The sequence below is a fragment of the Salmo trutta genome, chromosome 4, assembly GCF_901001165.1.
Source record: "Salmo trutta chromosome 4, fSalTru1.1, whole genome shotgun sequence".
NCBI lineage: Eukaryota > Metazoa > Chordata > Actinopteri > Salmoniformes > Salmonidae > Salmo > Salmo trutta.
In genome coordinates, this window is record NC_042960.1 from 32,007,874 (window position 1) to 32,032,240 (window position 24,367).

Sequence of the window (24,367 nt, forward strand, 5' to 3'; positions counted from 1 at the left end):
TCAGTTACACCAGCTCGGTCAGGAGGAATGGGCCAAAATTCACCCAACGTATTGTGGGAATCTTGTGGAAGGCTACCCAAAACGTTTGACCCAAGTTAAACAATTTAAAGGCAATGCTACCAAATACTAATTGAGTGTATGTAAACTTCTGACCCACTGGGAATGTGACGAAAGAAATAAAAGCTTAAATAAATCATTCTCTCTACTATTATTCTGACAATTCACATTCTTAAAATAAAGTGGTGATCTTAACTGACCTAAGACAGGGAATTTTTACTAGGATTAAATGTCAGGAATTGTGAAAAACTGAGTTAAATTGAATAACCTCGTACCCCTGCTTATTGACTCAGTACTGGTACCCTGTGTATATAGCCAAGTTATCGTTACTCACTGTGTATTTATACCTCGTGCTATTTTTTCTATTATTTTTCTCTCTCCATTGTTGGTAAGGGCCCCTAAGTAAGCATTTCACTATTAGTCTGAAGAGGCGACTCCGGGATGCTGGCCTTCTAGGCAGAGTTGCAAAGAAAAATACATATTTCAGACTGGCCAATAAAGAAAAGATTAAGTTGGGCAAAAGAACACGGACACTGGACAGAGGAACTCTGCCTAGAAGGTCAGCATCCCGGAGTCGCCTCTTCACTGTTGACGTTGAGACTTGTGTTTTGCAGGTGCTATTTAATGAAGCTGCCAGTTGAGGACTTGTGAGGCATCTGTTTCTCAAACTAGACAATCTAATGTACTTGTCCTCTTGCTCAGTTGTGCACCGGGGCCTCCTACTCCGCTTTCCATTCTGGTTAGAGCCAGTTTACGCTGTTTGTGAAGGGAGTAGTACACAGCGTTGTAGGAGATCTTCAGTTTCTTTTCAATTTCTCGCATGGAATAGCCTTTATCTGTGCATAGTCACTTTAATAACTACCTACATATACATATTACCTCAACTAACCGGTGCCCCCGCGCATTGACTCTGTACCCCCTGTTTTTAGTCTCGCTATTGTTATTTTACTGCTGCTCTTTAATTATTTGTTACTTTTATTTCTTATTTTTTTAAGGTATTTTTTCTTAAAACTGCATTGTTGATTAAGGGCTTGTAAGTAAGAGATTCACTGTAAGGTCTACACCTGTTGTATTCGGCGCATGTGACAAATACAATTTCATTTGATTTAGACAGCGGTACTCCTCAGGCTTGGGAGGTATCCAGATTGTCATAATGACCTTGTGCCATATCCAGATATTCTGTAATACCGGCACTGAACACCAGGGGCGCTGTTTTCAAACCCCACTGATAGCATTGCTAACCTTTGGATTACAGAGTAACAAGTACATGTAAAATCCCATAGAGAATGCTAACTAAATTCTAATGAGAAGATTTTATACAGTGTCTGACCTAAACTATACAAGTAAATAAGTAACTCAAAAATACTACTCACAGTTTGCTGCATACCCAAAACAAATATTAGCCAGCAAGGCTCTTGATCCAGGAGGGAACTCTGCTGTTACCAAGCGAATGCTTGATTTTGGAAGAAGCTAATCACAGCTACATAGCTAACTAACTACGAAATTAACAAACCAAATGCACAACTGGTCCGGTCTCAAAAGGCTCTGGTCTCTCGTCGTTGTGTGCTTGTAAACAAACACCATGTGACTGGGCACTACCGGTAAGCTTAATAATGAAGAATTATGTGCCAGGTGAAAATCAAGAATGCGATCTTCTTTATCTCCTAACATATTGCACAAGTTGACTGTAGGTATTTACTTAAAAAGTAGCTTCAAATGTATTTTAAAAACTTCAAAAAGAGTTTCCTAATTTTACATTTGCCAAATTGCAATTTGTGGGAAAACCCTGTTCTAAAAGACACCTGATGCGAGCCGTTTCATACAATTAGAAATTTAGAAGAGGGAAAACGTAGATATGCAACAACTAGGATGGTTGTTAATATGACTAGGATTGTGCCTTTGGCTTCTGGACAACGAAAGAAAGTTGACATGAAAACCATTAGAACAGGAGAGAAATGCTGTGAAACCTTTTTGGTTACTAGCTTAGCTGTTGTTGTTAGCTGATTTGTGCTGCTCTTCTCTCTCCCACTGCTCCACACAGACTGTGTCTGTGAGTTGCATAGCAACTAGTCTCCGCTCTGGCTTGCTCGAGGCTCACTCTGACTAGAGACAGCCATTAGAAAGTAGCTTTCTTTACTCAACTAACTCTATAAACTCACTTTACATTACTATTTTCTGTAAAATAATAATTCCGGTCGACCAAGACACTGTTCCTGTTTTATGACTGACAAGATTTGTGAAATTCTGACACCAAATTAATTCCACAAATTTATGCAAATTAACCTACAAACTGATAAGCATGACCGGTCAAATTATTATTTTTCCGGTGGCTAACCGACTAACGGTTAACATCCCTAGCCTTAAGTCTTTTATTTTCTTCACTAATCCGAATTTAAAAAGGTTCACTATGCAGAAATAGCTCCACCATTTCCTGATTACAAAAATTGGAATAGTTCGCCTAATTTCAGTTTTTGACAAAACAAGAAAGTATAGTGTAGATCAGGGTTTCCAAAACTCTATACTCGGTACCCCAAGGGGTGCACGTTTTGGTTTTTCCCTAGCACTACACAGCTGATTCAAATAATCAATTAATCATCAAGCTTTGATCATTTGAATCAGCTGTGTAGCGTTAGGGCAAAAAAATACATGTGCACCGCTTGGGGTCCCGAGGACTGAGTTTGGGAAACGCTGGTGTAAACAATCATTGTACCATCTAAACCCCTGTGAAATATATTTTCCATAACCACAATATTGTATTTTCAGCTGGTGTACAAAACTGAAAGCATAGAAATAGCACAAAAAGAATAAATCTACTGCTTCTTAGACATGCTTTCAAAAATAATGAAAGATCTATAAGTAACATGTATATGTGAATTTGGTCGGGTCAACTAAAAGTTACATATTGCAGCTTTAAGGAATACATTTCATGTATTATTACTTGATTTCATGTTTTTTTTCTATTGAAATGTTTATAAGCTGTTTTAAATATGATTATCATGTCGTTACCATTGGCAGGCATTTTGAATTCTGCTTTCTGGCTAATTTTGAAATGAGCATCCCTTCTATGTTTTCATATCTTCTGAGGGATGTTTGTACCAAATTGCATGCTTTTATCTGCTGCATAACAGTTTTTATAGTCAAATACCAGCTGTTATGGCAGCCATTTTGGATTTTCGCGATAACTCGCTTCATGGTTAAATTTGACATGGGCACCTCTTCTAGGATGTTTTCACATCACCTTGTTTGTACCAAATTGTATGCTTGTATCCGCTTCATAACGTTTTTTTCCCCGCTAAGGCCCCGGAATAATAATGATTTTAGCTAAAGTTAATAGGATATCTGATAGCTAGCCTGGATATGTGGCATTTTCCTTAATATCATTAATCACATATTTAATATGTTAACGTTACTTACCTAGCGAGCTATCCAAGTCTACTTCCCAATCGTTTTGTTCATAGATCCAGAATATAATTTTCCGTTGTGAAACTATAAAGACTGACTTAATCTTGACAAAATCCGTAGGTAAGTGAATATTCCAAACGAAAAATGTTTTGTCCGACGAGTTTCTTTCCCTTCTGGTCGAGAGCAAATTCATAATCTTTCTAACCCTTCCTGTCAAGTAACGTCCCTCTTCCCGAAAATAATGCCACTGCAAGCTTCGTTTCACGCATTCTGATTGGTGCACTGCTCCTTCAGTCAAGTGATACTGTGTAGCCCACTGACACTATTTTATGTTGTTAACCCTAGAATGGAGCAGCGTTACAGTCAACTGAATGGCATCACATCCATTGTAATGTAGCAGCAGTAGCTGTGTGTGTGGTCTTGTTATTCTATCCTCGTGGGGACCTGAAATCCCTCAAAATCCCCACAGGGATAATAAAACAAGGAAAACATTTCCCACATCCCCACGAGGAAAAGGTTATTTTACATTTAGGGGTTGGATTAGGGCTTTCTGGTTAGCGTGTCCGTCCTGAGATTGGAAGGTGGTGAGTTTGATCCCTGTCCAAATCATACAAAAGACTGTAAAAATGGGACCTGATGCATCTCTGCTTGGCACTCAGCATTAAGGAGATAGATTGGGGTAAGGCCCTGCGATAGACTAGCGCCCTCTCCAGTGGGTGTACTTGTACATCAAGCTGCCTCACACTACAGAAACTGGAGATAGTCTCCTGCCCTATGAGCTGTTCCAGCTCGCACAAACCAAGGCTTGTGCAAGACTACTTACTTACTTACTTTTTAGGGTTAGAGTTAAGGTTAGTGGTTAAGGTAAAGTTTAGGTTTTAGGGAAAATAGGATTTTGAATGTAAATACATTTGAGGTCCCCATGAGGATAGAAGAACAAGTGTGTGTGCATGTGCGAGTGTGTGTGTGTGTGTGTGTGTGTGCGTGTGTGCGTGCGTGCGTGTGCATGCGTGTGTAAGAGTATTGCCATTGGGGACGGAACCATTCCTTATATTTTATGGGAGGTAATTAGGAAATTATTAAAAACATTCATAACATTACACCCATGAGGCCACTCGTGATTTGACTGCAGGAAAGGGCTACAATACACACAAAGGGGTTTGAGAAAATAATTATAAATGTCATAAAAGACTACACAAAATGCATTCGGGCAGGTAGGGTTCTCCTGGCATCCGCCAAACCCAGATTCATCCGTCAGACTGCCAGATGGTGAAGTGTGATCATCACTCCAGAGAACACGTTTCCACTGCTCCAGAGTCCAATGGCGGCGAGCTTTACACCACTCCAGCCGACGCTTGGCATTGCACATGGTGATCTTAGCCTTGTGTGCGGCTGCTCTGCCATGGAAACCCATTTCATGAAGCTCCCAACTAAAAATGATTGTGCTGACGTTGCTTCCAGAGGCAGTTTGGAACTCAGTAGTAGTGAGTGATGCAACCGAGGACAGACGCTTCAGCACTCGGCGGTCCCATTCTGTAAGCTTGTGTGCCACGTCGCAGCTGAGCCATTGTTGTACCTAGTGGTTTCCACTTCACAATAACAGCACTTACAGTTGACCGGAGCACATCTAGCAGGACAGAAAGTTGACAAACTGCCTTGTTGGAAAGGTGGCATCCTATGATGTGCCACATTGAAAGTCTCTGAGCTCTTCAGAATGACTATTCTACTGCCAATGTTTGTCTATGGAGATTGCATGGTTGTGTGCTCGATTTTATACACCTGTCAACAACGGGTGTGACTGAAATAGCTAAATCCACTCATTTGAAATGGTGTCCACATACTTTTGTATATATAGTGTATCTTGCCTCTTTACCAGGCACTCGGTGCCTCAATGCAAACACACTCTGACTCTAAAAGCATTTCCATATTTAATTTACAACACATGGAATGGTTAACAAAATCAATTCCTTCTAACTGTTATGGTAATATCGTCAAAATTCCATCCAGTTGTGTGTTACATGAAACATTGATTGTCCTTGGTAAGGAAAACACAGTCACAATCCTGTTTGTATCTGACCATGTTAATCAATAATCTACATATTTCATTCATGACCCATAGCTTTATCTGTTCAAAAGATGAGAAAAGGCTTTTTCTGTTGAAAATGGAAAATGGAAATGGAAATTCTGCACCTCCATCTCTTTCCCATCTGATCATGTTTCTGATTGTCAATATTTCCACATATGATCAACAACATTTCTTATTTACAGTATCGTATTGTAGTCCAAAAAGGAGGCTACTGTCAAATGGAAACTGACCATCCTCCTAGTGAGGTGGGAGGAAATAGAGAGCCAGGTCCTTTAAGATGGGACAGGGAGGGGAGGTTCTGTTTGCCAGTAGTGGAGGGACTTCCCGTCTCCCATATCTGATGTGTTACAACTGAGTTAGTTTGCCGGAAATCATTGGCAGATATTTCCCAAGAATGTTGTAGTCGCTGACACAATGAAAAGTGCCACATCTATCTATCTGTAATCGGCCTATATGTATTACAAACTTACTAGTTAAAACCTAACTTTTAAAATACTGTATGCCGGTATGTAGGCCACTAAGTATGTGAAAATGTGAGCATCTATTTTGATTATTTTGACAACATATACAGTATTATTGATAGTACAATTCATATGTAACATAGTTACAAAAGTGTCTATCACTTAAGTGCTTATTAAGAAGGCTACTCATTATGAGACTTTGTAGTGTGGAATAACAATGATTTTATAGCTTTCATCTGGAACATCCAGACTCACTGATATCCTTAGGGTCTCCAGTAAACTGAAAGAAAGGCAAGGGAAGGGAATGGAATGTCCTTACAGTGTAGTAAATGAAAAGCAAAAACCATTGGTCACCATCAACTAACCACTACTTTCTCGGCTATAAGAGAAGAGAAAGTTGATATTTAATACGAGAAGAGAAAGCTGATATTTAGTATAAAAATAGGGATGTGAAACAGAATTCAATAGCAGGTATAAGAAGTCGACTTTTATTTACATTTATCTGTCAGCGTTTTTATTAATTACCAGAATTGATGTTCCACTGATTGACATATCTTCCACAGTCAAATTGTGTGATTAGGGTTCAAAAACCTTTCCCACCCTCGAAACCACTTACAACTTCGATCAGTCGAGTTAAACCAAACCGTGAGGGAGGGGACAGAGACATTGAAAAGGAGGGGGGTAGAGTGGGGAGAATGAGAGAAGGGGAATATGGGGGCAGAAAGAGGGGGAGAGAAAACGATGTGGCGTGATCTTTTGGTTATCTGTCTGAGGGGATTTCCGCATTGGCTTCCTGTATGTCTAACATTCTAAAGACGTGTCAAACAGGAGTCTTATGTTAATATCTCTACACTTATGTTATATCTATTCTTCAATCATACTAAAAATGTATTAATAACTTTTACAATTATGTTTGTATTTATTTATTTATTATGTAGAAATCAGGGGGGTAAAGTACTTAACAAAATATACTTTAAAGTACTACTTAAGCAGTATTTCTGTGGATAAGAGCGTCTGCTAAATGACTTAAATGTAAATGTACTATTACTATACTTTACTATTTATATTTTTGACAAATTTGACTTTTTATCCACTACATTCCTAAAGAAAATAATGTACTTTTTACTCCATTTACTTTCCCTGACACCCAAAAGCACCCTTACATTTTGAGTGCTTAGCAGGGTAGGAATATGGTCCAATTCAGACACTAATCAAGAGAACATCCCGTGTCATCCCTACGGCCTCTGATCTGACGGACTCACTACACACAAATGCTTAGTTTGTTAATTATGTCTGAGTTCTGGAGTGTGCCCCTGGCTATCGGTTAAAAAAAATCGTGCTGTCTGGTTTGCTTAATATAAGGAATTTGAAATGATTTACACTTTTACTTTTGACACTTAAGCATATTTAAAACCAAATACTTTTAGACTTTTAGTCAAGCTGTATGTTACTCGGTAACATTCAGTTTTACTTCAGTCATTTTCTATTAAAGTATCTTTACTTTTACTCAAGTATGAAAATGTGGTACTTTTCCACCACTGACAGAAATCTAATCCGAGGTGTGTGGCCACACATCATGACTATTAGAAATAACATGTATACATATCAGTTTCTTTCCGATTTATTTGCATTTTCTTAAAAACATGAATGATTCAAATGCTACAAACACGTTTGTTCACCTTCAACTTATTACGTAATACATCATTCTTTCTACATAAAATAACAATTCTATTCAAATAAAATAAGAAAAACACAGGCTACACTCATTGGGCAATGTGAATCATTATAAAGTATTACAATTGAAAATCGGACACAACATTGTAATGTGAGACAATTTTGGTTGCATATGATCCTAAATATTTTGCTGTGCAACCTTAATTTAAAAAAAAAATGTTTCCTTGTAAAAAAAACACCCAGCTAATAATTGTTGTTATAATTATCCTTCGCTGTAATGCTGTTTCGGGGTGGACCAGAGATAAAGACGAGCTTATATTCGGTAACGTCATGGTCAGGCGCGTAACTTTGCCCGGGGAACAGGTGAGTCAAGAATCCTCATGTTATGATTGGAACACCCCCGCCGCCAAATACTATTTTGGTTTGGCCCGGTCTTTAGAGGCGGTGGTTTGTGACGGTAAAACAAGTTGAGCAAGGCTTGTAGTGGCCTGGTCTTTAGAGGCGGTGGTTTGTGACGGTAAAACAAGTTGAGCAAGGCTTGTAGTGGCCTGGTCTTTAGAGGCGGTGGTTTGTGACGGTAAAACAAGTTGAGCAAGGCTTGTAGTGGCCTGGTCTTTAGAGGCGGTGGTTTGTGACGGTAAAACAAGTTGAGCAAGGCTTGTAGTAGGGAGAACGGGGATACGCACAATAACAAACCCTCAAATCTGTGAGCTAACTTGGAACAAATAAAACAGTACATTCAAATATAAGCACGAATAAGAATATGGAAAATAATATTTTTTCAAATGGAGACCGTTTGTATTATTAACCTTAAATATCTAGTAGTCTAGAGAATTAGAGAAGGAGCTGTTTCTATTAAAGGCAGTAGGTTTCAACCAAGCCTCTTTCTCTCCCCAATCAGAATTTTCCAGACTCTGGCCAACAGCAGTAACCTATCATTTACATTATTTAGCAGACACTCTTTGCCAAGAGCAACTAGGTTTAAGTGCCTTTTTCAAGGAGCCATCTACAGATTTTTCACCTAGTCAGCTCAAGGATTTGAACAAATGACCTTTCAGTTACTGGCCCAACAGCCTTAACCGCTGCGCTACCTCCCGCCGGCTAAGCTATCCTCCTTATTTATGCCAATTTGAAGGCCAGAATTGTGGGGGGAAAGCACTAATCATGTTTATGCATCCTAATAATCACCCTTACAATACTCCCAGAACCAACTTAATTTTTTATTTCAATTTGAGAATTTACAAAACAAATTGACCCATCCTCATTTTTATTGGCAGAGGTGCATGTGATATTGCACCACAGTATGCTGGTTTGAAAATAGTGCTTTTACACAGTGTAGAAACCTATTATTCTACAAATAACTTTGTAATTTCAATAACAGGTATTTGTATAACCATTTATAGCTTTTTATAATAAACTGTCTTTACAGGGTTACATATTCGTTTCTAGAGCACAGCGTGTGCTTCAGTAGCTAGAATTCAAGTAGGCCCAATATAGGCTATATCTCAATCAAGTTGACAAATTGTATTTTCTGGTGCTCCTAAATGTTATGTTGTTCTCCTAACTTCTTAAAAAGTTGGGAGCACCAGTGCTATCAATGACAAACCTCACAGCAGTACCATCTCCCTCCATCCATCCATCCATCATCACAAAGTGGATCGGGTGTGTCAAGGTGGCAGCCATCCTTCAGTTATCACAGTACTGTACCTTTAAGATGGACAGCATCAGCACAGTGATAACTGAACCAGGGCAGCCTGGATGTCATGTTAAGGAGCCAAGAGACAGCAGCCCCGTCAGTCTGAGTTCCAGCACAACATCAGCCACGGTGGTCCAAGGGGTCAGATGCCATCCGTCTTCATGATGCCAGACTCACACATGATACGTCGCACGCCCGCACACAGATACACACACACACACAGGACTTGGAGCCCAGAGCAACAATAATATCTTGTCAGTCAAACTGTTCTTTTGCAGATGGAATCGTGCCAAAAGAGGGACGTAGAATGACATGACACTGTATAGGGTCGGGAAGGTGGGTGTGCCTTTGGACATTGCAGAAAGTGCATTTACGTCATGCATAGGCCATCGGAGTAACAAAATGACTATGATGGTTGACAATACATAAAATCCAAATATCCTGTCTGTATTTATGTATTACAAGAATGAGAACACAATTGCACACAGAAGTAATGTAAATAGGTTTCTCTAATAGGTTACCAAAACCTGCAAAGCTTTGTAATTATTCACAGGATATAATCATGAATTGTGTATGTGCTATGAATTCCACACAGGCATTACAGAATTCTAGAAATATATTTTACTACCATTAGTAAGATGTTTCTTTCTCACCTCATATGAATGTAATACCTACCAATACATGTGTAACTACTGTAGCATATCAGCTTTTTCGAAACCTCTTTGAAAGATAATTTTCTATACAACAGATACATGTAGCCTAAAGGAATAAAACCTTGGTCGAAGTCACCACTGTTGACTTACTAGTGTTTGAACTGCATAATTTATGGACACCAAATAGCTGACGTCGGACTTGTTATGGTTCTTGGGGCTCCGCCCTCAGTGCAAGAAGGCTCTCCAGCAGTCCAGTCGCGTAGCCCGCCTGAGGAGGCTCCTCCCTATCTCCTTCTCCCTCCGCTTCATGTAAACAACTCGATTTGCTGGTTCTGTTTGATATCACAGAATTGCAGGAGCACTTGCCAACACTTATTTGAAAAATAACCTGCTGCGCAAGGTTGAGACAACGGTTAAATCGAGCAAAACATAACATTGGGTGCGTAACTGTAAAAATGTAAATAGCATATAAAACTCCCAATAGACTGTACTTAGTATATTATTATAATAGCGTATCGGACCCGTCAATAATCGTGAAGCGTAGACCAGGTAGCCTATACATTAAATACACGTTTAAAACGCAAAATAAAAATATTGAAAGCAATCATCACATTTCAATTGTTCCAGATATTCAACTCCACGTTGTCGGGAAAGCTTGTTGCTGTTTTCTATAAATACAACAGGAGTAAGGCTATTTAAAAACCTTTGTAAATTGACCGTCTTATCATTTTAAAAATGTTAACATATATACATTGCCATAATAACTCTGATATTCAATAACAAGACCATGTCAAAGAGCAACGCTATTGGTGTTGATTGTGTTTTACTATTGTGCAGACAAACGCTAACGCCCAGCCTGCACACACCCCTCTCTAGGTAAAAACAAATACTATGTAGTCCAAGCATCGAAATTAACATGAGCAATTCTTATTAATATTTACTTGCAGTTCAATATCTGACGGATATTAGTCTTACTTACTTGCATTTGGCGCATTTCATTCCCGTGTTTACGTGAATAGTTTTAATGACGCAGCAAGACCCACATCGAACAACGTGATTGTCGCCATTTTTTGTTGTTATTGAAATCTCTCAGCCATGTGACAAAATAATAAAACAATGTTTCCGGGTCTCACCGCACAACAAGCTGAGTAAATTGATAATCTTCCGATTTAGTTTTTTTCGTGTGATGGATTAGGCAGGTTCCATTGACTGAAGACACCAACAGGTTGTGCATGCGCAGCATTTGACAGCTTTTGGACACTGACGCCGCGGTATGGTTCGCAACAAGTACATTCCTTGATTCCTTGGTCCGCAAATGTTGCGGAATGGCACTGTCTCAGTGCGTAATGATAATGATGTGTGATGGCCAATGTTTCAGAGGGAACCCCGAAAATCGGGAATTACCGTTTACGCTCTGCATTGACTGCTGCTGTCAACAAGTGCGTTTATTTTGTAGTTTGCAGTGTTTTGTCAATAGGTCTCTTACACATGAGTGGATTCATGAATTCGGATTTATCCTATTACCATTCATTACGTCATTATCAACCTCCTACCCCATCTGGAAACGTGCCAATCAACAGTGGTGTAAAGTACTTAAGTAAAAATACTTTAACGTACTACTTTAAGTCGTTTTTAGGGGTATTTGTACTTTACTTTGCTATTTATATTTTTGACAACTTTTACTTCACTACATTCCTAAAGAAAATAATGTACTTTTTACTCCATACATTTTCCCTGACACCCAAAAGTACTCCTTACATTTTCAATATTTAACAGGACAGGAAAATTAGCCAATTCACACACTTATCAAGAGAACATCCCTGGTCATCCCTACTTCCTATTTTCTGGCAGACTCACTAAACATGAATGCTTTCTTTGTAAATTATATCTGAGTGTTGGAGTGTACCTCTGGCTATCCATACATGTTTTTTTTAAAACATGTAAATTGTGCCATCTGGTTTGCTTAATATACGGAATTTTTACTTTTACCATTCGATACTTAAGAATATTTTAGCAATTATATTTACTTTTGACACTTAAGTATATTTAAAACCAAGTACTTTTAGACTTGTACTCAGTATTTTACTGGGTGACTTTCACTTCTACTTGAGTCATTTTCTATTAAGGTATCTTTACTTTTACTCAAGTATGACAATTGGGTACTTTTTACACCACTGCCAATAAGTAGAACCCCAAAATAGATCTGAATAGCTTTAATTAGTAATTAATAATACAAACGCAATCAATGCAAGAAGTTGCAGATTGAGGATAGAAAATGAAGATGAGAACTTTTATACTGTGAAGTGAGTCAACTATGGAAATGCAATGAGCCATTACTAGCCTAATAGTGTGGAATAGTGTAGAGGTGGGTCACACAAACTATGCATGGTTGATGACCTTCAATTCTAACTTTAGATCTATAGACTTGTGATAGCAGTATAAACTGATGCCTATGGGATTCAGCTCTGTGGGCTAACATGCTCTGGAGTCGTGCAGACGACCCAGGTTCTATTCTATTCTAGAATAAGTATATTCTAGACTTCAGAGAGGTTGGGTTAAATGTGGAAGACACATTTCGGTTGAATGCATTCAGTTATGCAACTGACTACGTATCTCCTTTACCTTTCATGTTTCAGCCACTTACATATGATATGGTTGCGATTGTAAATTATTCGTCTTACTCACAATAGAAAACTACAGGTACCAGATTCCCAAGTGTTACCCAGTTCCTGCGCACAAGTCATCCGCATTTTTTCTTCTTGATGTGTCGGGGAGGTGCTGAGAAATAGGGCGTTGTGGCAGCTCCTCCATTCATTCGCAGAGAAAAACCTTTTCTTAAAGACGCAGACAAGCTACTGTCCCTTGGGAACAGAAAAAAAACATTGTCTGACTTGGTCTGAGTGAACTACGTGCTATATTACGCATACGTTTTGCAGGACACACAGGCATAAATCGAAGGTGAGGAGTGATTGTGGGCATCGGTGAGGTAGGCCTACATCGCTTGACTGTTTCCCCGTTGTGTTTGTTTTTTTCGCCATAGTTTAAATCCTCCATCTGTACAATCAGAAATCTGGAAAGTTCGATTTCTCTAGCTGATTGGATGAATGAGGCTCTTTAACAATTCCGTTTTTTTTCTGTAGCCTTTTTAAGTCGTAACCAATTCGGGAAAATTGGCAATTAAGTTAGATTCAGTGTAATACACTGTTGATATACTGTCCCTGTTAACTCAAAACGAGCAGGAAGTATCTGTTCGCGGACTTTGATAATAAGGTGCAATGCACACCATGGGCAACATTGAAAGATGCTTAGGCCTATGAATGTTTCATTGAATGCAGCAGGTATAGGCTATAGCAACCCTGGACTTATCTATTTTGTCTCCTCCAGATACAGATACAGTCCGTGGTGTTGCAGGCTATAGTGGAGGATGGCCAAACTGTTCCGAGCGGTGATCATGGGTCCACCAGGCTCGGGAAAGGGGACCATATCCGAGAGAATTGCTCAAAGATTTGGCCTGACACGTCTGTCCAGTGGCGACTTTATTCGGGAGAATATAGCTGCGAATACAGGTAGGCCTATTCTTGATAAATAATTAGACATCTATCTATTTATTGTTTACCATTTATTTATCTGTTTTTTTGATTTCATCTTTTTTTTTAAATATTATTTGCTATTGTTTTTTGGCCAGATATTTGTCATTCTCAGCGGGGTTGGTAGAAACGGTCAGATTTTCAGGGATTCAGTGTCCTCAACCTATCTTAAAATATTCAGAATAATTATTGTTAGTATTATTTCAACCTAGCTTCCTTTTCCCCTGAAAGCTGGGATGGGGGACCCACTCAAGCGTTTATTTTACCCCTGCTATGTTTTAGGTTACATATTTGTTCATGTTAGCCTACAGTAGCCTAACTAGCCTTCACCTCCAGCAGCCTAAGCCATAAATTGCAACAATATTGTAACACCAGCAGAGGCCTAAATTCAGGTGAGGTGAAGAGAGTCTCTTGCAAGTTGGCACTGGGCTGGACGCATTTCTCACGCCAGAAGACACCTATCATCCAAGACACAAAAACATTAGTTAAAGTTAGAGGCTATGGCAAATCTACTATCTGATAAGAAACTAAAATGATCCACTATCCATATTAAAAGGAATCCCAGTTATGAAACTTTCTTTGTTAATAGTCTCTGAAACTTCACAGGCTATAGCAAACGTATGTTTTGAATTTCTCTGAGATGACTTATTTGAACCCATTGACTTCTTCTGGAGCCTATTTTAATCAGAATGTGTGCCAATCTTTTTAGCCAACAAATGAAATGTGATGCAGGGAGGGCAGTAAACCCAAAACATATGTGGGGCTGTAATTACAGTTACAGTGCCGTTTCAAGGCCATTCCTTACTAAACCCAGTTTTCCAGAATTACTATACTGGAGTTATTTACATTAATGAAGACATTCTCTTACATTCAAACTTTGTAAACCCGACTACCTTAGGTAAATCTGAATGGACACAATGAATCTTATGGTATGGTTTTATGTTTTTTTATTCTAGCCCCTGTAACGACATTGTCATGATCCAGTTTGGTCAGTTGGTCATTCAATGACATGAGTCATTTATTGATGATTTTAGTTTAGAGGTGTCTGGAGATCTTTCTGAAATGTGCTACGGGACTCACTGCTGTAAAGAAAGCAATAAAAAGGGGGGGGAAGAAAACAGGGTGAATGAGTAATCATTTAGGTGTTAAAGCTACAGAGGGCATTCTTGTCTGGGTTTGCTCTGCCCCCCCTACCTCTAGCCAAAAGTACACCTCTTTTACTAGAAATCTTTCAAAACTTCCGAGTAATTTATACTTATTGGGAATTGATGACTCCTCATTCTCTTCCTCCTCTTCATTATTTCCCTCCCTCCCTCCCTCCCTCCCTCCCTCCCTCCCTCCCTCCCTCCCTCCCTCCCTCCCTCCCTGACACAGACGCTGGTGTTCTGGCTAAGACCTACATAGAGAGGGGTCTGCTGGTGCCGGACCATGTGATGACCCGGCTCCTACTTCCCAGGCTGGAGGAGATGACCCGCCACAGCTGGCTGATGGATGGTAAGACCACACACACACACACACACATACACACACACACACACACACACACACACACACACACCTTGAAATGCACACGCACTTCCAAAGATCTTTTTGCAGCTGCGTAGAGAAAGCAAGAACATAGAGAGGGCTAATGAATTGGCAAACAACCAAAAACATATGAGCACAGTAAGGTATCATGAAACATTGACTGTACAGGTTTGTGTCTGACCCAGAAACAAGCTGAAACAGACCAGTCAGGCAGCAAGCCAAGGTTTGTAAACAGTAGTGCAGGTTTACACCCTCTGAAAGCAGCTATTAACTAGTCTCACAGCCAGGCCAGAAGAACCAACAGTAAATACTGTATTTACAGTATGTCTACCAGTCCATATCAGTGTAGGTTAAAGGGAAACAGATACGGATGTTGTGTTTGGATTGTTTACATAACGATATGACCTTTATGATGTCACACAAAATACTGTACATAAATTTTTTCCATGAAGTTGTTGTGCAGGAGCAATGTGAGATTCACACGCATGCACACACGCACGCACGCACGCACACACACACACACACACACACACACACACACACCCCTCAGTCTCCGTGCTTCATCTCCCAACTCTCCCCAGGGTTTCCCCGTACCCTGGCCCAGGCCGAGGCCCTGAACAGTACCTGTGACCTGGACCTGGTCATCAGCCTCAACATTCCCTATGAGACCCTGAAGGAGAGGCTGAGTGACCGCTGGATCCACCCAGCCAGCGGCAGGGTCTACAACATGGGCTTCAACCCTCCACACGTACAAGTCAGAAAACATTGTTTTTCTCCCTTTTTTGTCACCATTATTATCGCCATTACACATGTTTAGTCTTCCGGTTAGTCTGTCTGTTCCCACAGAACCAAGCATTAAGCCAGAGTTTCCCAAACTCGGTCCTTGGGCGGGCCCCCCCTGGTTGGGCGGGCCCCCCCTGGTTGGGCGGGCCCCCCTGGTTGCACTACACAGCTGATTAAAATCATAAACTTAGGACTGAGTTTGGGAAAGCCTGCACTCAGCAATGGTTGCTATGGTTGCTTCAGAAGGCTGTGAAAATACGGTAACATATTATTATATTCCTAACTCTTGTGTTTGTGAATTATCAGTAATATCTTGGAATAGTGTATTGAATGTGTGGGGTTCAAGACAACTCTCTGTGAGCTGTGTACAGTTTTCATGGGTTTATTTCATTGATATAATAATAATTCAGTTGTCATGGTTCTGTTGTCCCCCCAGGGCAGGGATGACATCAGCGGGGAGCCTTTGATCCAGCATGATGATGACAAACCAGAGGCTCTAGTGGCCAGACTGAGACACTACAAGGACGTGGCCAAGCCCATCATAGACCTGTATAAGTACGTCCACCCTTCACTTCACATTTTTAAAAGCATTGTGTAAATTGCTTGCCTTGACTATCCTGTATACAGTACTCAGAAATACTGAGTGACAATGTAGTTACAATATAATTATGATGTTCTTAAAATGTAATGTAATTATCTACATGGTATTTATGCAACTTTACATGTAAAGTGTGTCCTCCCCAGGTCAAAGGGCATCCTGCACACGTTCTCAGGCACAGAGACAGACAGGATCTGGCCTTACATCAACTCTCTCCTCAGCACCAAGATCCCCAGCACATCACAGACAGACACACAATGCATCCCAATGCCCTGAGGAGAGTGGAGGGGACGCATCGGACGCAAAGGCCATGCACCAGGGGATACTAATGTTAGTTAGTGAAGACGTTGGTTGAGTACATGGCTGCAAGACAAGACTATTGCTAGATGTTAGGAGCCGTTAGCTTGGCAGTTATATCAGTCCCAAGACATGTTTGAAAATACAATCTTATGCACTACATAAATCAGTGGTGCATAGCTTCGGTCCTCAAGGGCTGCAGTGTATGAAGGTTTTCGTCCTTACCTTTTAACCAGAGACTGATTTCCATTTTCCAGATAGTAAGTTTAAAGTCCCATGGATGAAACGGAAATCAGCAGGACTGCAGAACATGAGGGCCTGAGTTGTGCAACTCTAAATGTGCCTTCCAAAGACTGTAAAACGAGCTTGATACTCCTATAGCACCTAAGGGTACAGAACTGTTGATTTCTGTATATCTGATTTATCTTTCATTTTGACTGAAATTACTATTGTGGACATTGTCTTATAAACAGCACACTCTATAATTTGGCTTAATTTTAGAGTTCCATCAGATGAAGAGTTTCATCTTTATCAAAAGATTTTTGATTACATAAATGTGTTTTGCTTTTGTTTAATTTGAAACCGTTTTGTTGATTTTAGTTAGACCAAATATAACCTTCTCCCTAGTCTATTGAAGTTTAGTCCGCAAGACTAGACCAAATATAAAACAATTATAATGAATGGGTATATAATTGTATTAAAAAGGACCAAAGAATCGAATGTGGCCAAAGATAAATGGTAGAATTATATTCAAAGGAGCCAGAATTATATTCAAAGAGCCAGAGGCCTTAACATTTCTAATGACTTGTTGAAAGGTTTATGAGTGTTTTAACCAATTAAAAGTGTAATGTGTATGAATTGCTGTATCAGAAAAGGGATGAGTGTGGTTAGTGGTTGGACAGTGTTTGTGGGAGGACGTGTCTTGTGTCTGTCTCCCTTTTAGATTTCAATAACACAATATGCAAATAGTCACTGGTGTAAGCTGTAATTAGCCCAGTATAAATATGGCAAGCCCATTGTGGTGAACAAGCGGTTAGGAAAGCTTTTCATACGCTGTGTATTAACTCACCCCTCTGTTGTGCAACAAATCTGCCATATTCTAAGGAAAAATACAATTATTTTCTCAGAATTTCCTTTCAGTTGTTTTACTCTCAAGGTCAAACAGTAGTTCCAGGCAACATGCCTACTATGAATACAAACTACATGTCTACCATTCAAAGCGAAAGTACTGTAAGTTTCAGCTGCATTCCCTGAATATTATTTTTGTTCATAACATGCGTTCTTTATAGGAGACTGATAGGTTTCTACTATGAGTATCGTGTGGGAATGCCACTGCAGACATATTTGATAGGCTGTCATAGAAATCTATAGGCATACTGCAGTGATGCAGCATCTGTATCTACAGTGCATTCGGAAAGTATACAGACCCCTTAACTTTTTACACATTTTGTTACGTTACAGCCTTCTTTTAAAATTGATTAAATAGTTTTTGTGATTACAGGCTCGAGTCTTATTGGGCATGACGCTACAAGCTTGGCACACCTGTATTTGGGGAGTTTCTCCCATTCTTCTCTGCAGATCCTCTCAAACTCTGTCAGGTTGGACGGGGAGAGTCGCTGCACAGCTCTTTTCAGGTCTCTCCAGGTCGGTTTCAAGTCCGGGCTCTGGCTGAGCCACTCAAGGACATTCAGAGACAGCAGAATGTTTTTGGTACCCTTCCCCAGATCTGTGCCTCGACATAATCCTCTCTCAGAGCTCTACCGACAATTCCATCGACCCCATAGCTTGGTTTTTGCTCTGACACGCACTGTCAGCTGTGGGACGTTATATAGACAGATGTGTTCTTTTCCAAATCATGTTGAATCAATTGAATTTACCACAGGTGGACTCCAATCAAGTTGTAGAAACATCTCAAGGATGATCAATGGAAACAGGATGCACCTGAGCTCAATTTTGAGTCTCATAGCAAAGGGTCTGAATAATTATGTTTCTGTTTTAGTGTGCAGAAATTTCTAAAAACCTGTTTTCGATTTGTCATTATGGAGTATTGATGAGGAAAAACGTATTTAATACATTTTTGAATAAGGCTGTAACGTAACAAAATTTGGAAAATGTCAAGGGGTCTGAATACTTTCCGAATGCACTGTTGTCCACCATGCATGGCAATGCAGTACATTGTGACAGAACTCATAACATTTATAGCACCCTCTCTCCCCCGCTCTCATCAATACACCCTTTGATCTGACATCAGAGAAGGCAGCAGGGAGAGGTGCTTGTGTCTGCATTTGTACACGTGTTTGTGTGTACACATGCACATGTTTTTATGTGTGCCTGCACATGTGTGTGTGTGTGTTACTGTAGTGAAACCTGAGAAGAACTAAGGGAGGTATTTCTGAAGACTCTTTTTTTCTATCCCCCACCAGACTTGGCTCTGTAATGCTGCATTTATAACCAAGTGGGAAGGTGGTAATCACCATATATTTTTTACATTTTAGTCATTTAGCAGACACTCTTATCCAGAGCAACTTAAATGACCAATTAGGGTTGGTTACTGGCCCAGTGCTCTTTCGGTTACTGGCCCAGTGCTCTTAACTGCTAGGCTACCTGCTTCCCCGGTTGTGAAATCGTAAATACGGCCTCCCGAGTGGCGCAGTGGTCTAAGGCACTGCATCGCAGTGCTAGCTGTGCCACTAGAGATTCTGGGTTCGAGTCCAGACTCTGTTGCAGCTGGCTGCGACTGGGAGGCCCATGGCCCAGTGTCGTTCTGGTTAGGGGAGGGTTTGGCCGGCAGGGAAATCCTTGTCCCATCGCGCACTAGCGACTCCTGTGGTGGGCCGGGTGCAGTGCACGCTGACACGGTCACCAGGTGTACGGTGTTTTCTCCGACATATTGGTGTGGCTGGCTTCCGGGTTAAGTGAGCGTTGTGTCAAGAAGCAGTGCGTCTTGGTTGGGTTGTGTTTCAGGGGGATGCACGGCTCTCGACCTTCGCCTCTCCCGAGCCCGTACGGGAGTTGCAGCGATGACACAAGACTGTAACTACCAATTGGATACCACGAAATTGGGGAGAAAAAATGTGATGAAAAAATAAGAAATCTTAAATACCAGTTGGATGCATTCACATGCTTTGAACTCGTTGAGAATTGCTGATTGGTTAATTGCCAACAAGCTGCATCAACCATAAACTAAAAGTGCAGCTATCATGCTTGTAAACTAACTATAGTGTTCAAAAACCATATTAATAGATTGCTTTTTATAAATAATGTTTTGTTGTTGCATTTAACGCAGAAAATGCTGTTATCGAGGTAACTTCCTTAGTGCCTGACATCGGAGGTCAGACTGTGGGAGACGTCGGAGCTCAGGGATGATAGTTTCACACAAGTAATTACCAGTTGGAGGGGCGTTCAAGTGGTTTTATCCCAGTCGTAAGGATAAATACCAACTTCCCACTTGGTTATGAATGCAGCATTAATCCCATGTGCATTAAACTGGGGTGGAACACATGGAGTGGATTTAAACCAGGGATTAATACTGATTTTGGAGCCTGATCACCTCTGCTCTGTTTACATATCAGACTCAACCATCAGAGGTTTGTCATTTCCTGTTGTATGGAGGTGGATATAACAGGGATCTCTTTAGATAGGCCTACAGATAGGAAATATGTCTGGTAAAATCTAATATAGGCAATGATAAAAACCCATGTATATTTTCTGGATACTGGGTTATTACATAATTCACACATGTGAGTGAGGAATTTAATTTAATTTATTCATCTATCCAGTCCAGTATTCCGTCCCAGGTTTTGCTTTCATAAACAGCAAGTCGTGATCCACTATGTAGGTATCATTCACAAGCACACAACTATGCAGTTTACAATGTATTGATCTCTATAACATCCGGAACACTTGAACGCACCTAGATAGGTTACTCCATATTAGTGTGAGATCAGCAAATGGCGGTCGCAGCATTCGTTTCACTGAAGCTCACATGCAATATATAAGGTGATGATATGATGATGTCGTAGTCCTTGTAATTGTAATGTTAGCCAACCCCAGGAGTTTACATTGTACCCGAACACCACTTACAGGTCGAGGTACAGAAGGACGCATCGGTCGTTTGACCTTTGACAGGTGGCGAATGACAAATCGAAAGTCGGCATTTCTCAGAGCTCAGCTGGGGTTTCCGCGCGCATCTCCAGAGCTGAGGACGTCGGCGTTCCAGAGATAATGACAGCGAGCGCTCTGGAAGGTAGGGAGGCCTATGACAAAAATGGCTGTTTTTTTTAATTTTTTTTACATCATTCGTTTGAAACCATATACGTTTTATATCAAATGCCACTGAAATGCTTCCTCTGGAGGAGCATCGTCTTCATGTGTTACTTCCCGATTATATCTGAATATTAATGATTGATTATCTTCTCTGCCCCAAGAATTCTGTTGGCTAGGTCTGCAGAAAGATTTTCTGAATATCGTGGTTTGGCCAACAGTAGAAATCAATCTGCGTGTTTACAAGAATATTAGAATATGAATATCCCATAGCATCGTTGATGTTTGGCTTTATTTTCAGTGCAGGTGTTTTGTCAGGCCTAGGTTATCTTTAGGCGAGGAAATGTGTAACGACGGGAAAAAGGCCCGCTGCGCTCAAGCCCTGTAATGACGTTGATTATAACCCGTAGGCTACTGTTAAAGCTGTAAACCTTTCTATACATTTGTTAATTATTATGAAACAAAAAAACGTGCACTGATATGAATAATGAATCCGCCGTAGCCTAACGGTTACAAACGTTCCAAGTGCACTGAATGACAAATATGACCAAGGGGATTTTTAGACATGATCTGAGATTATTAATAATTGAACTATTTGGGAAGACTCTCGAACATAATTCTCAAAGTTTCTATTCTGTGAGACATCAAAATGGAAAATTACATGCTTAGTTAAAAAAAAAGAAAAAAAGCTGACTATGACGGGGATGATTCATGTTGCTGAATGCGCGTTTATTGGAGGCGGACAGATTGCAATGGAGGGGCAGGTTGACGACAATCCTTGAAAAAAAACATCAAAATATTCTACTAATTAGCCTATTTGCTATCATTATCAAATGAATTATTAAGCTCAGTTTTAAAGGGAAATGGGTTTTGCTGAGGAAGAATATTAGGGAAATCCCTTGTATGATCCAGTCGCTTATGCGATTTCCAGTTCTGGTTTTTCACACGACGGCAGTTGGTGCTTTCAAGACAACTGGACAAACGAGGTCAAATAATGACGTCAGTGATTTTCAGGTGGGAAAGTCGGAGCTCGAGAAAGATGTCCGAGTTTCTAACTTGGAATTCCGATTTGGATGACCGTTCAAAACTATTTTTCCCAGTCGGGGTTCGTTTTTTTCGGAATTCCCCCTTGTCTTAAACGCACTGATGATTACATTATATTATCGAAGCTAGATTAATTCAGGACTAGATTTTTCAGTGTAGGTGTAGCTTATTAATATGAGTTATAGACATTAGTAGCCTTAATTATGAGCAACTGACCAGATGAAGTCTAAACTTGATTTAGCTATATGGCATATTTCTCTTATGCATGAATACACTCAAAATCTTAATAGATTGAATAATGATATATGGCATAGGCCTATATAGAAATACTATGAGATACTATGGGAGAATCTCAATTGCATACTCCTGAAAACCCATTGGTGGAGAAGGTCAGAGGGTCTGGCCCTCTGGCTTCCTCATCCAATGGGTTTTGAGAAGGAAGCGAGGAGAGGACTCGGAGTATGCAGTTGAACATCTCTCTATGTCTGCCAGTGGACCCTAACCCTACCCAGCAGATTCCAGTGGTCATTCCATTTTAACCAGTATAGGGATAATCATTAATCCACTATCCACCCTTAAAAAGGATGGCAAATCCAATGAATCTAGTAGAATAGCTTATTTTTGATCAGTATTGGTCTATTGAAGAGAACGATTGTATGTTTGGACAGTTGGCCGGACTTCCATACTATTGTTGTCTTCAATATGATATGGACATGCCTTAGATATGGACATGCCACAGAGCAATGTTTGAGGTGTTGTACAGCTGAATAGCTGAAATAAACATCAGTTTATGAGGCAAAGCTCTTGTAAAATATCCCAATGTCTTTGTTAAACTTGAACTTGAACTTCTCTTTAACCCACAGTGTCTTATTAACATTCAAGACATATCCAAGTGCTTAAACTCCTCCTATAAAAGTATGAAGGAGTTCAATGTGGAATTTAAAGCTTTAGGAAGTTAATAAAGGCAGTAGTAGGCTGGGTTATGTAGTTATTTATTAAAAAATAAATGGCTCTCATTGTTTTTAGCAGGTTTATGATTGTCTCTCCCTGTTTGCTGTTCATATTCACTTATCTGTCCATTATGAGGAATTATTTGGAAGTGTAGTTGTCAGTACAGTGTGAGATCTGCTTTTAAATCTGGATCCCAAATTCAAAACGGGTTATGAGTACAGTGGGCACTGTCATTATCAAAGTGATCGCTTCTTGTATCACACAGTTGTGTGACCATAACCATAAAATACCATGTCACCAGTGGTAAAAAAAACCCAGCTACAATGTCAGGACATTACATTCCTTTTTTGATGTCCTGGTCCAGTTTTCTAAGTGAAGGTTGTAACCATTTGTATTGGAGAATGAAAGCAGGAGTTGACATCCTGAAGCAATGCATCAGGGGGAAATGTCTGATGTTGGGAGGCTGGCTTTCAGAGGAAACTACATCATTCAATGGAGCGGCACTTTGTGTCCGGTTACGTGGGGAATCATTTATCTTTTTGGAAATTCCCTCCCCTGCTGTGCTTTCAGTCCAGGGCTCCTGTTATAAAGGGTTTCCCAGGCCCGGGTCCTGCTTTGAGCAACCATGCAGCCCCTCAGTTGCCAGGGGACTGGGCCAAGGAAGGAAGCATGTTCCAGAACTCCAAGTAGCTGACGTGGGGTTGCGTCCCAAATGGCACCCTATTCCCTGTATAGTGCACTACTTTTGATCACTGCCCATTTTGACCAGAGGCCTATGGCCCTTGTCAAAAGCCGTGCACTATATAGGGAATAGGGTGTCTAGATCTTTAATGATCAACAGACTGAAGTGCTCCCCCAGTCCCCCGACAAAGCCCAATGCTGTCCTACAGTGCTGACTAAAAGACTTCAGCACTTTAATTCCTTTATAATGTCCGTGGAGCGATACTGTATAGCCTACAACTGGCCCATATCCAGCTTAAACTATAGCCCCTTAGCAATGGAGACTATTGCCTACATAGCTTATAAGAGCCTGAAAGTTTTCTGTAATAATATTGTTAATTTAAGCCTTAATTATTATTATGAGCATATGAGGATATTGTGTTAACTATAGGCTGTTAAAATATGTTATTAGAAATCGATTTGGGAATATTTTCGTATAGAATAGAATCAATCCTATGTAGGCTATCCTGTAGGCTAAATCACATCTACAGCCTATCCAACATTTATATTTTCTGACAAATATTAGCCAACTGCTTTGTAAAGAAATAACAATGAAACAGGCGATCGT

General features: G+C 40.2%; 2 protein-coding genes across 5 annotated transcripts in view; one reads left to right on the forward strand and one right to left on the reverse strand.

Moving 5' to 3' along the window:
- The window catches only part of LOC115192234 (tyrosine-protein kinase JAK1), a 66,178-nt gene extending 55,135 nt beyond the window's left edge, over positions 1-11,043 (reverse strand). The window contains exon 1 of one of the 2 annotated variants that reach the window (XM_029750504.1): positions 11,009-11,043. In XM_029750504.1, coding sequence (XP_029606364.1) covers positions 11,009-11,028 — 20 coding nt within the window. In that variant the 5' untranslated portion in view covers positions 11,029-11,043. Of the gene's footprint in view, positions 1-3,471; positions 3,710-11,008 lie in introns of those variants that run through there. The other variant, XM_029750505.1, reaches the window with a different exon arrangement.
- LOC115192236 (adenylate kinase 4, mitochondrial) lies at positions 10,365-17,950 on the forward strand. Of its 3 annotated transcripts, none has more exons than XM_029750515.1 (6): positions 10,365-10,468; positions 13,414-13,595; positions 14,991-15,110; positions 15,725-15,897; positions 16,363-16,481; positions 16,671-17,950. In XM_029750515.1, the coding sequence occupies exons 2-6, from the start codon at positions 13,454-13,456 to the stop codon at positions 16,798-16,800; spliced, it is 684 nt and encodes a 227-aa protein (XP_029606375.1). In that variant the 5' UTR covers positions 10,365-10,468; positions 13,414-13,453; the 3' UTR covers positions 16,801-17,950. The 3 variants fall into 3 exon arrangements, with proteins under 3 accessions (XP_029606375.1, XP_029606374.1, XP_029606373.1); XM_029750514.1 differs by lacking the exon at positions 10,365-10,468 and adding an exon at positions 12,774-13,015; XM_029750513.1 differs by lacking the exon at positions 10,365-10,468 and adding an exon at positions 12,775-12,987.
- The last annotated feature ends 6,417 nt before the right edge of the window (positions 17,951-24,367 follow it).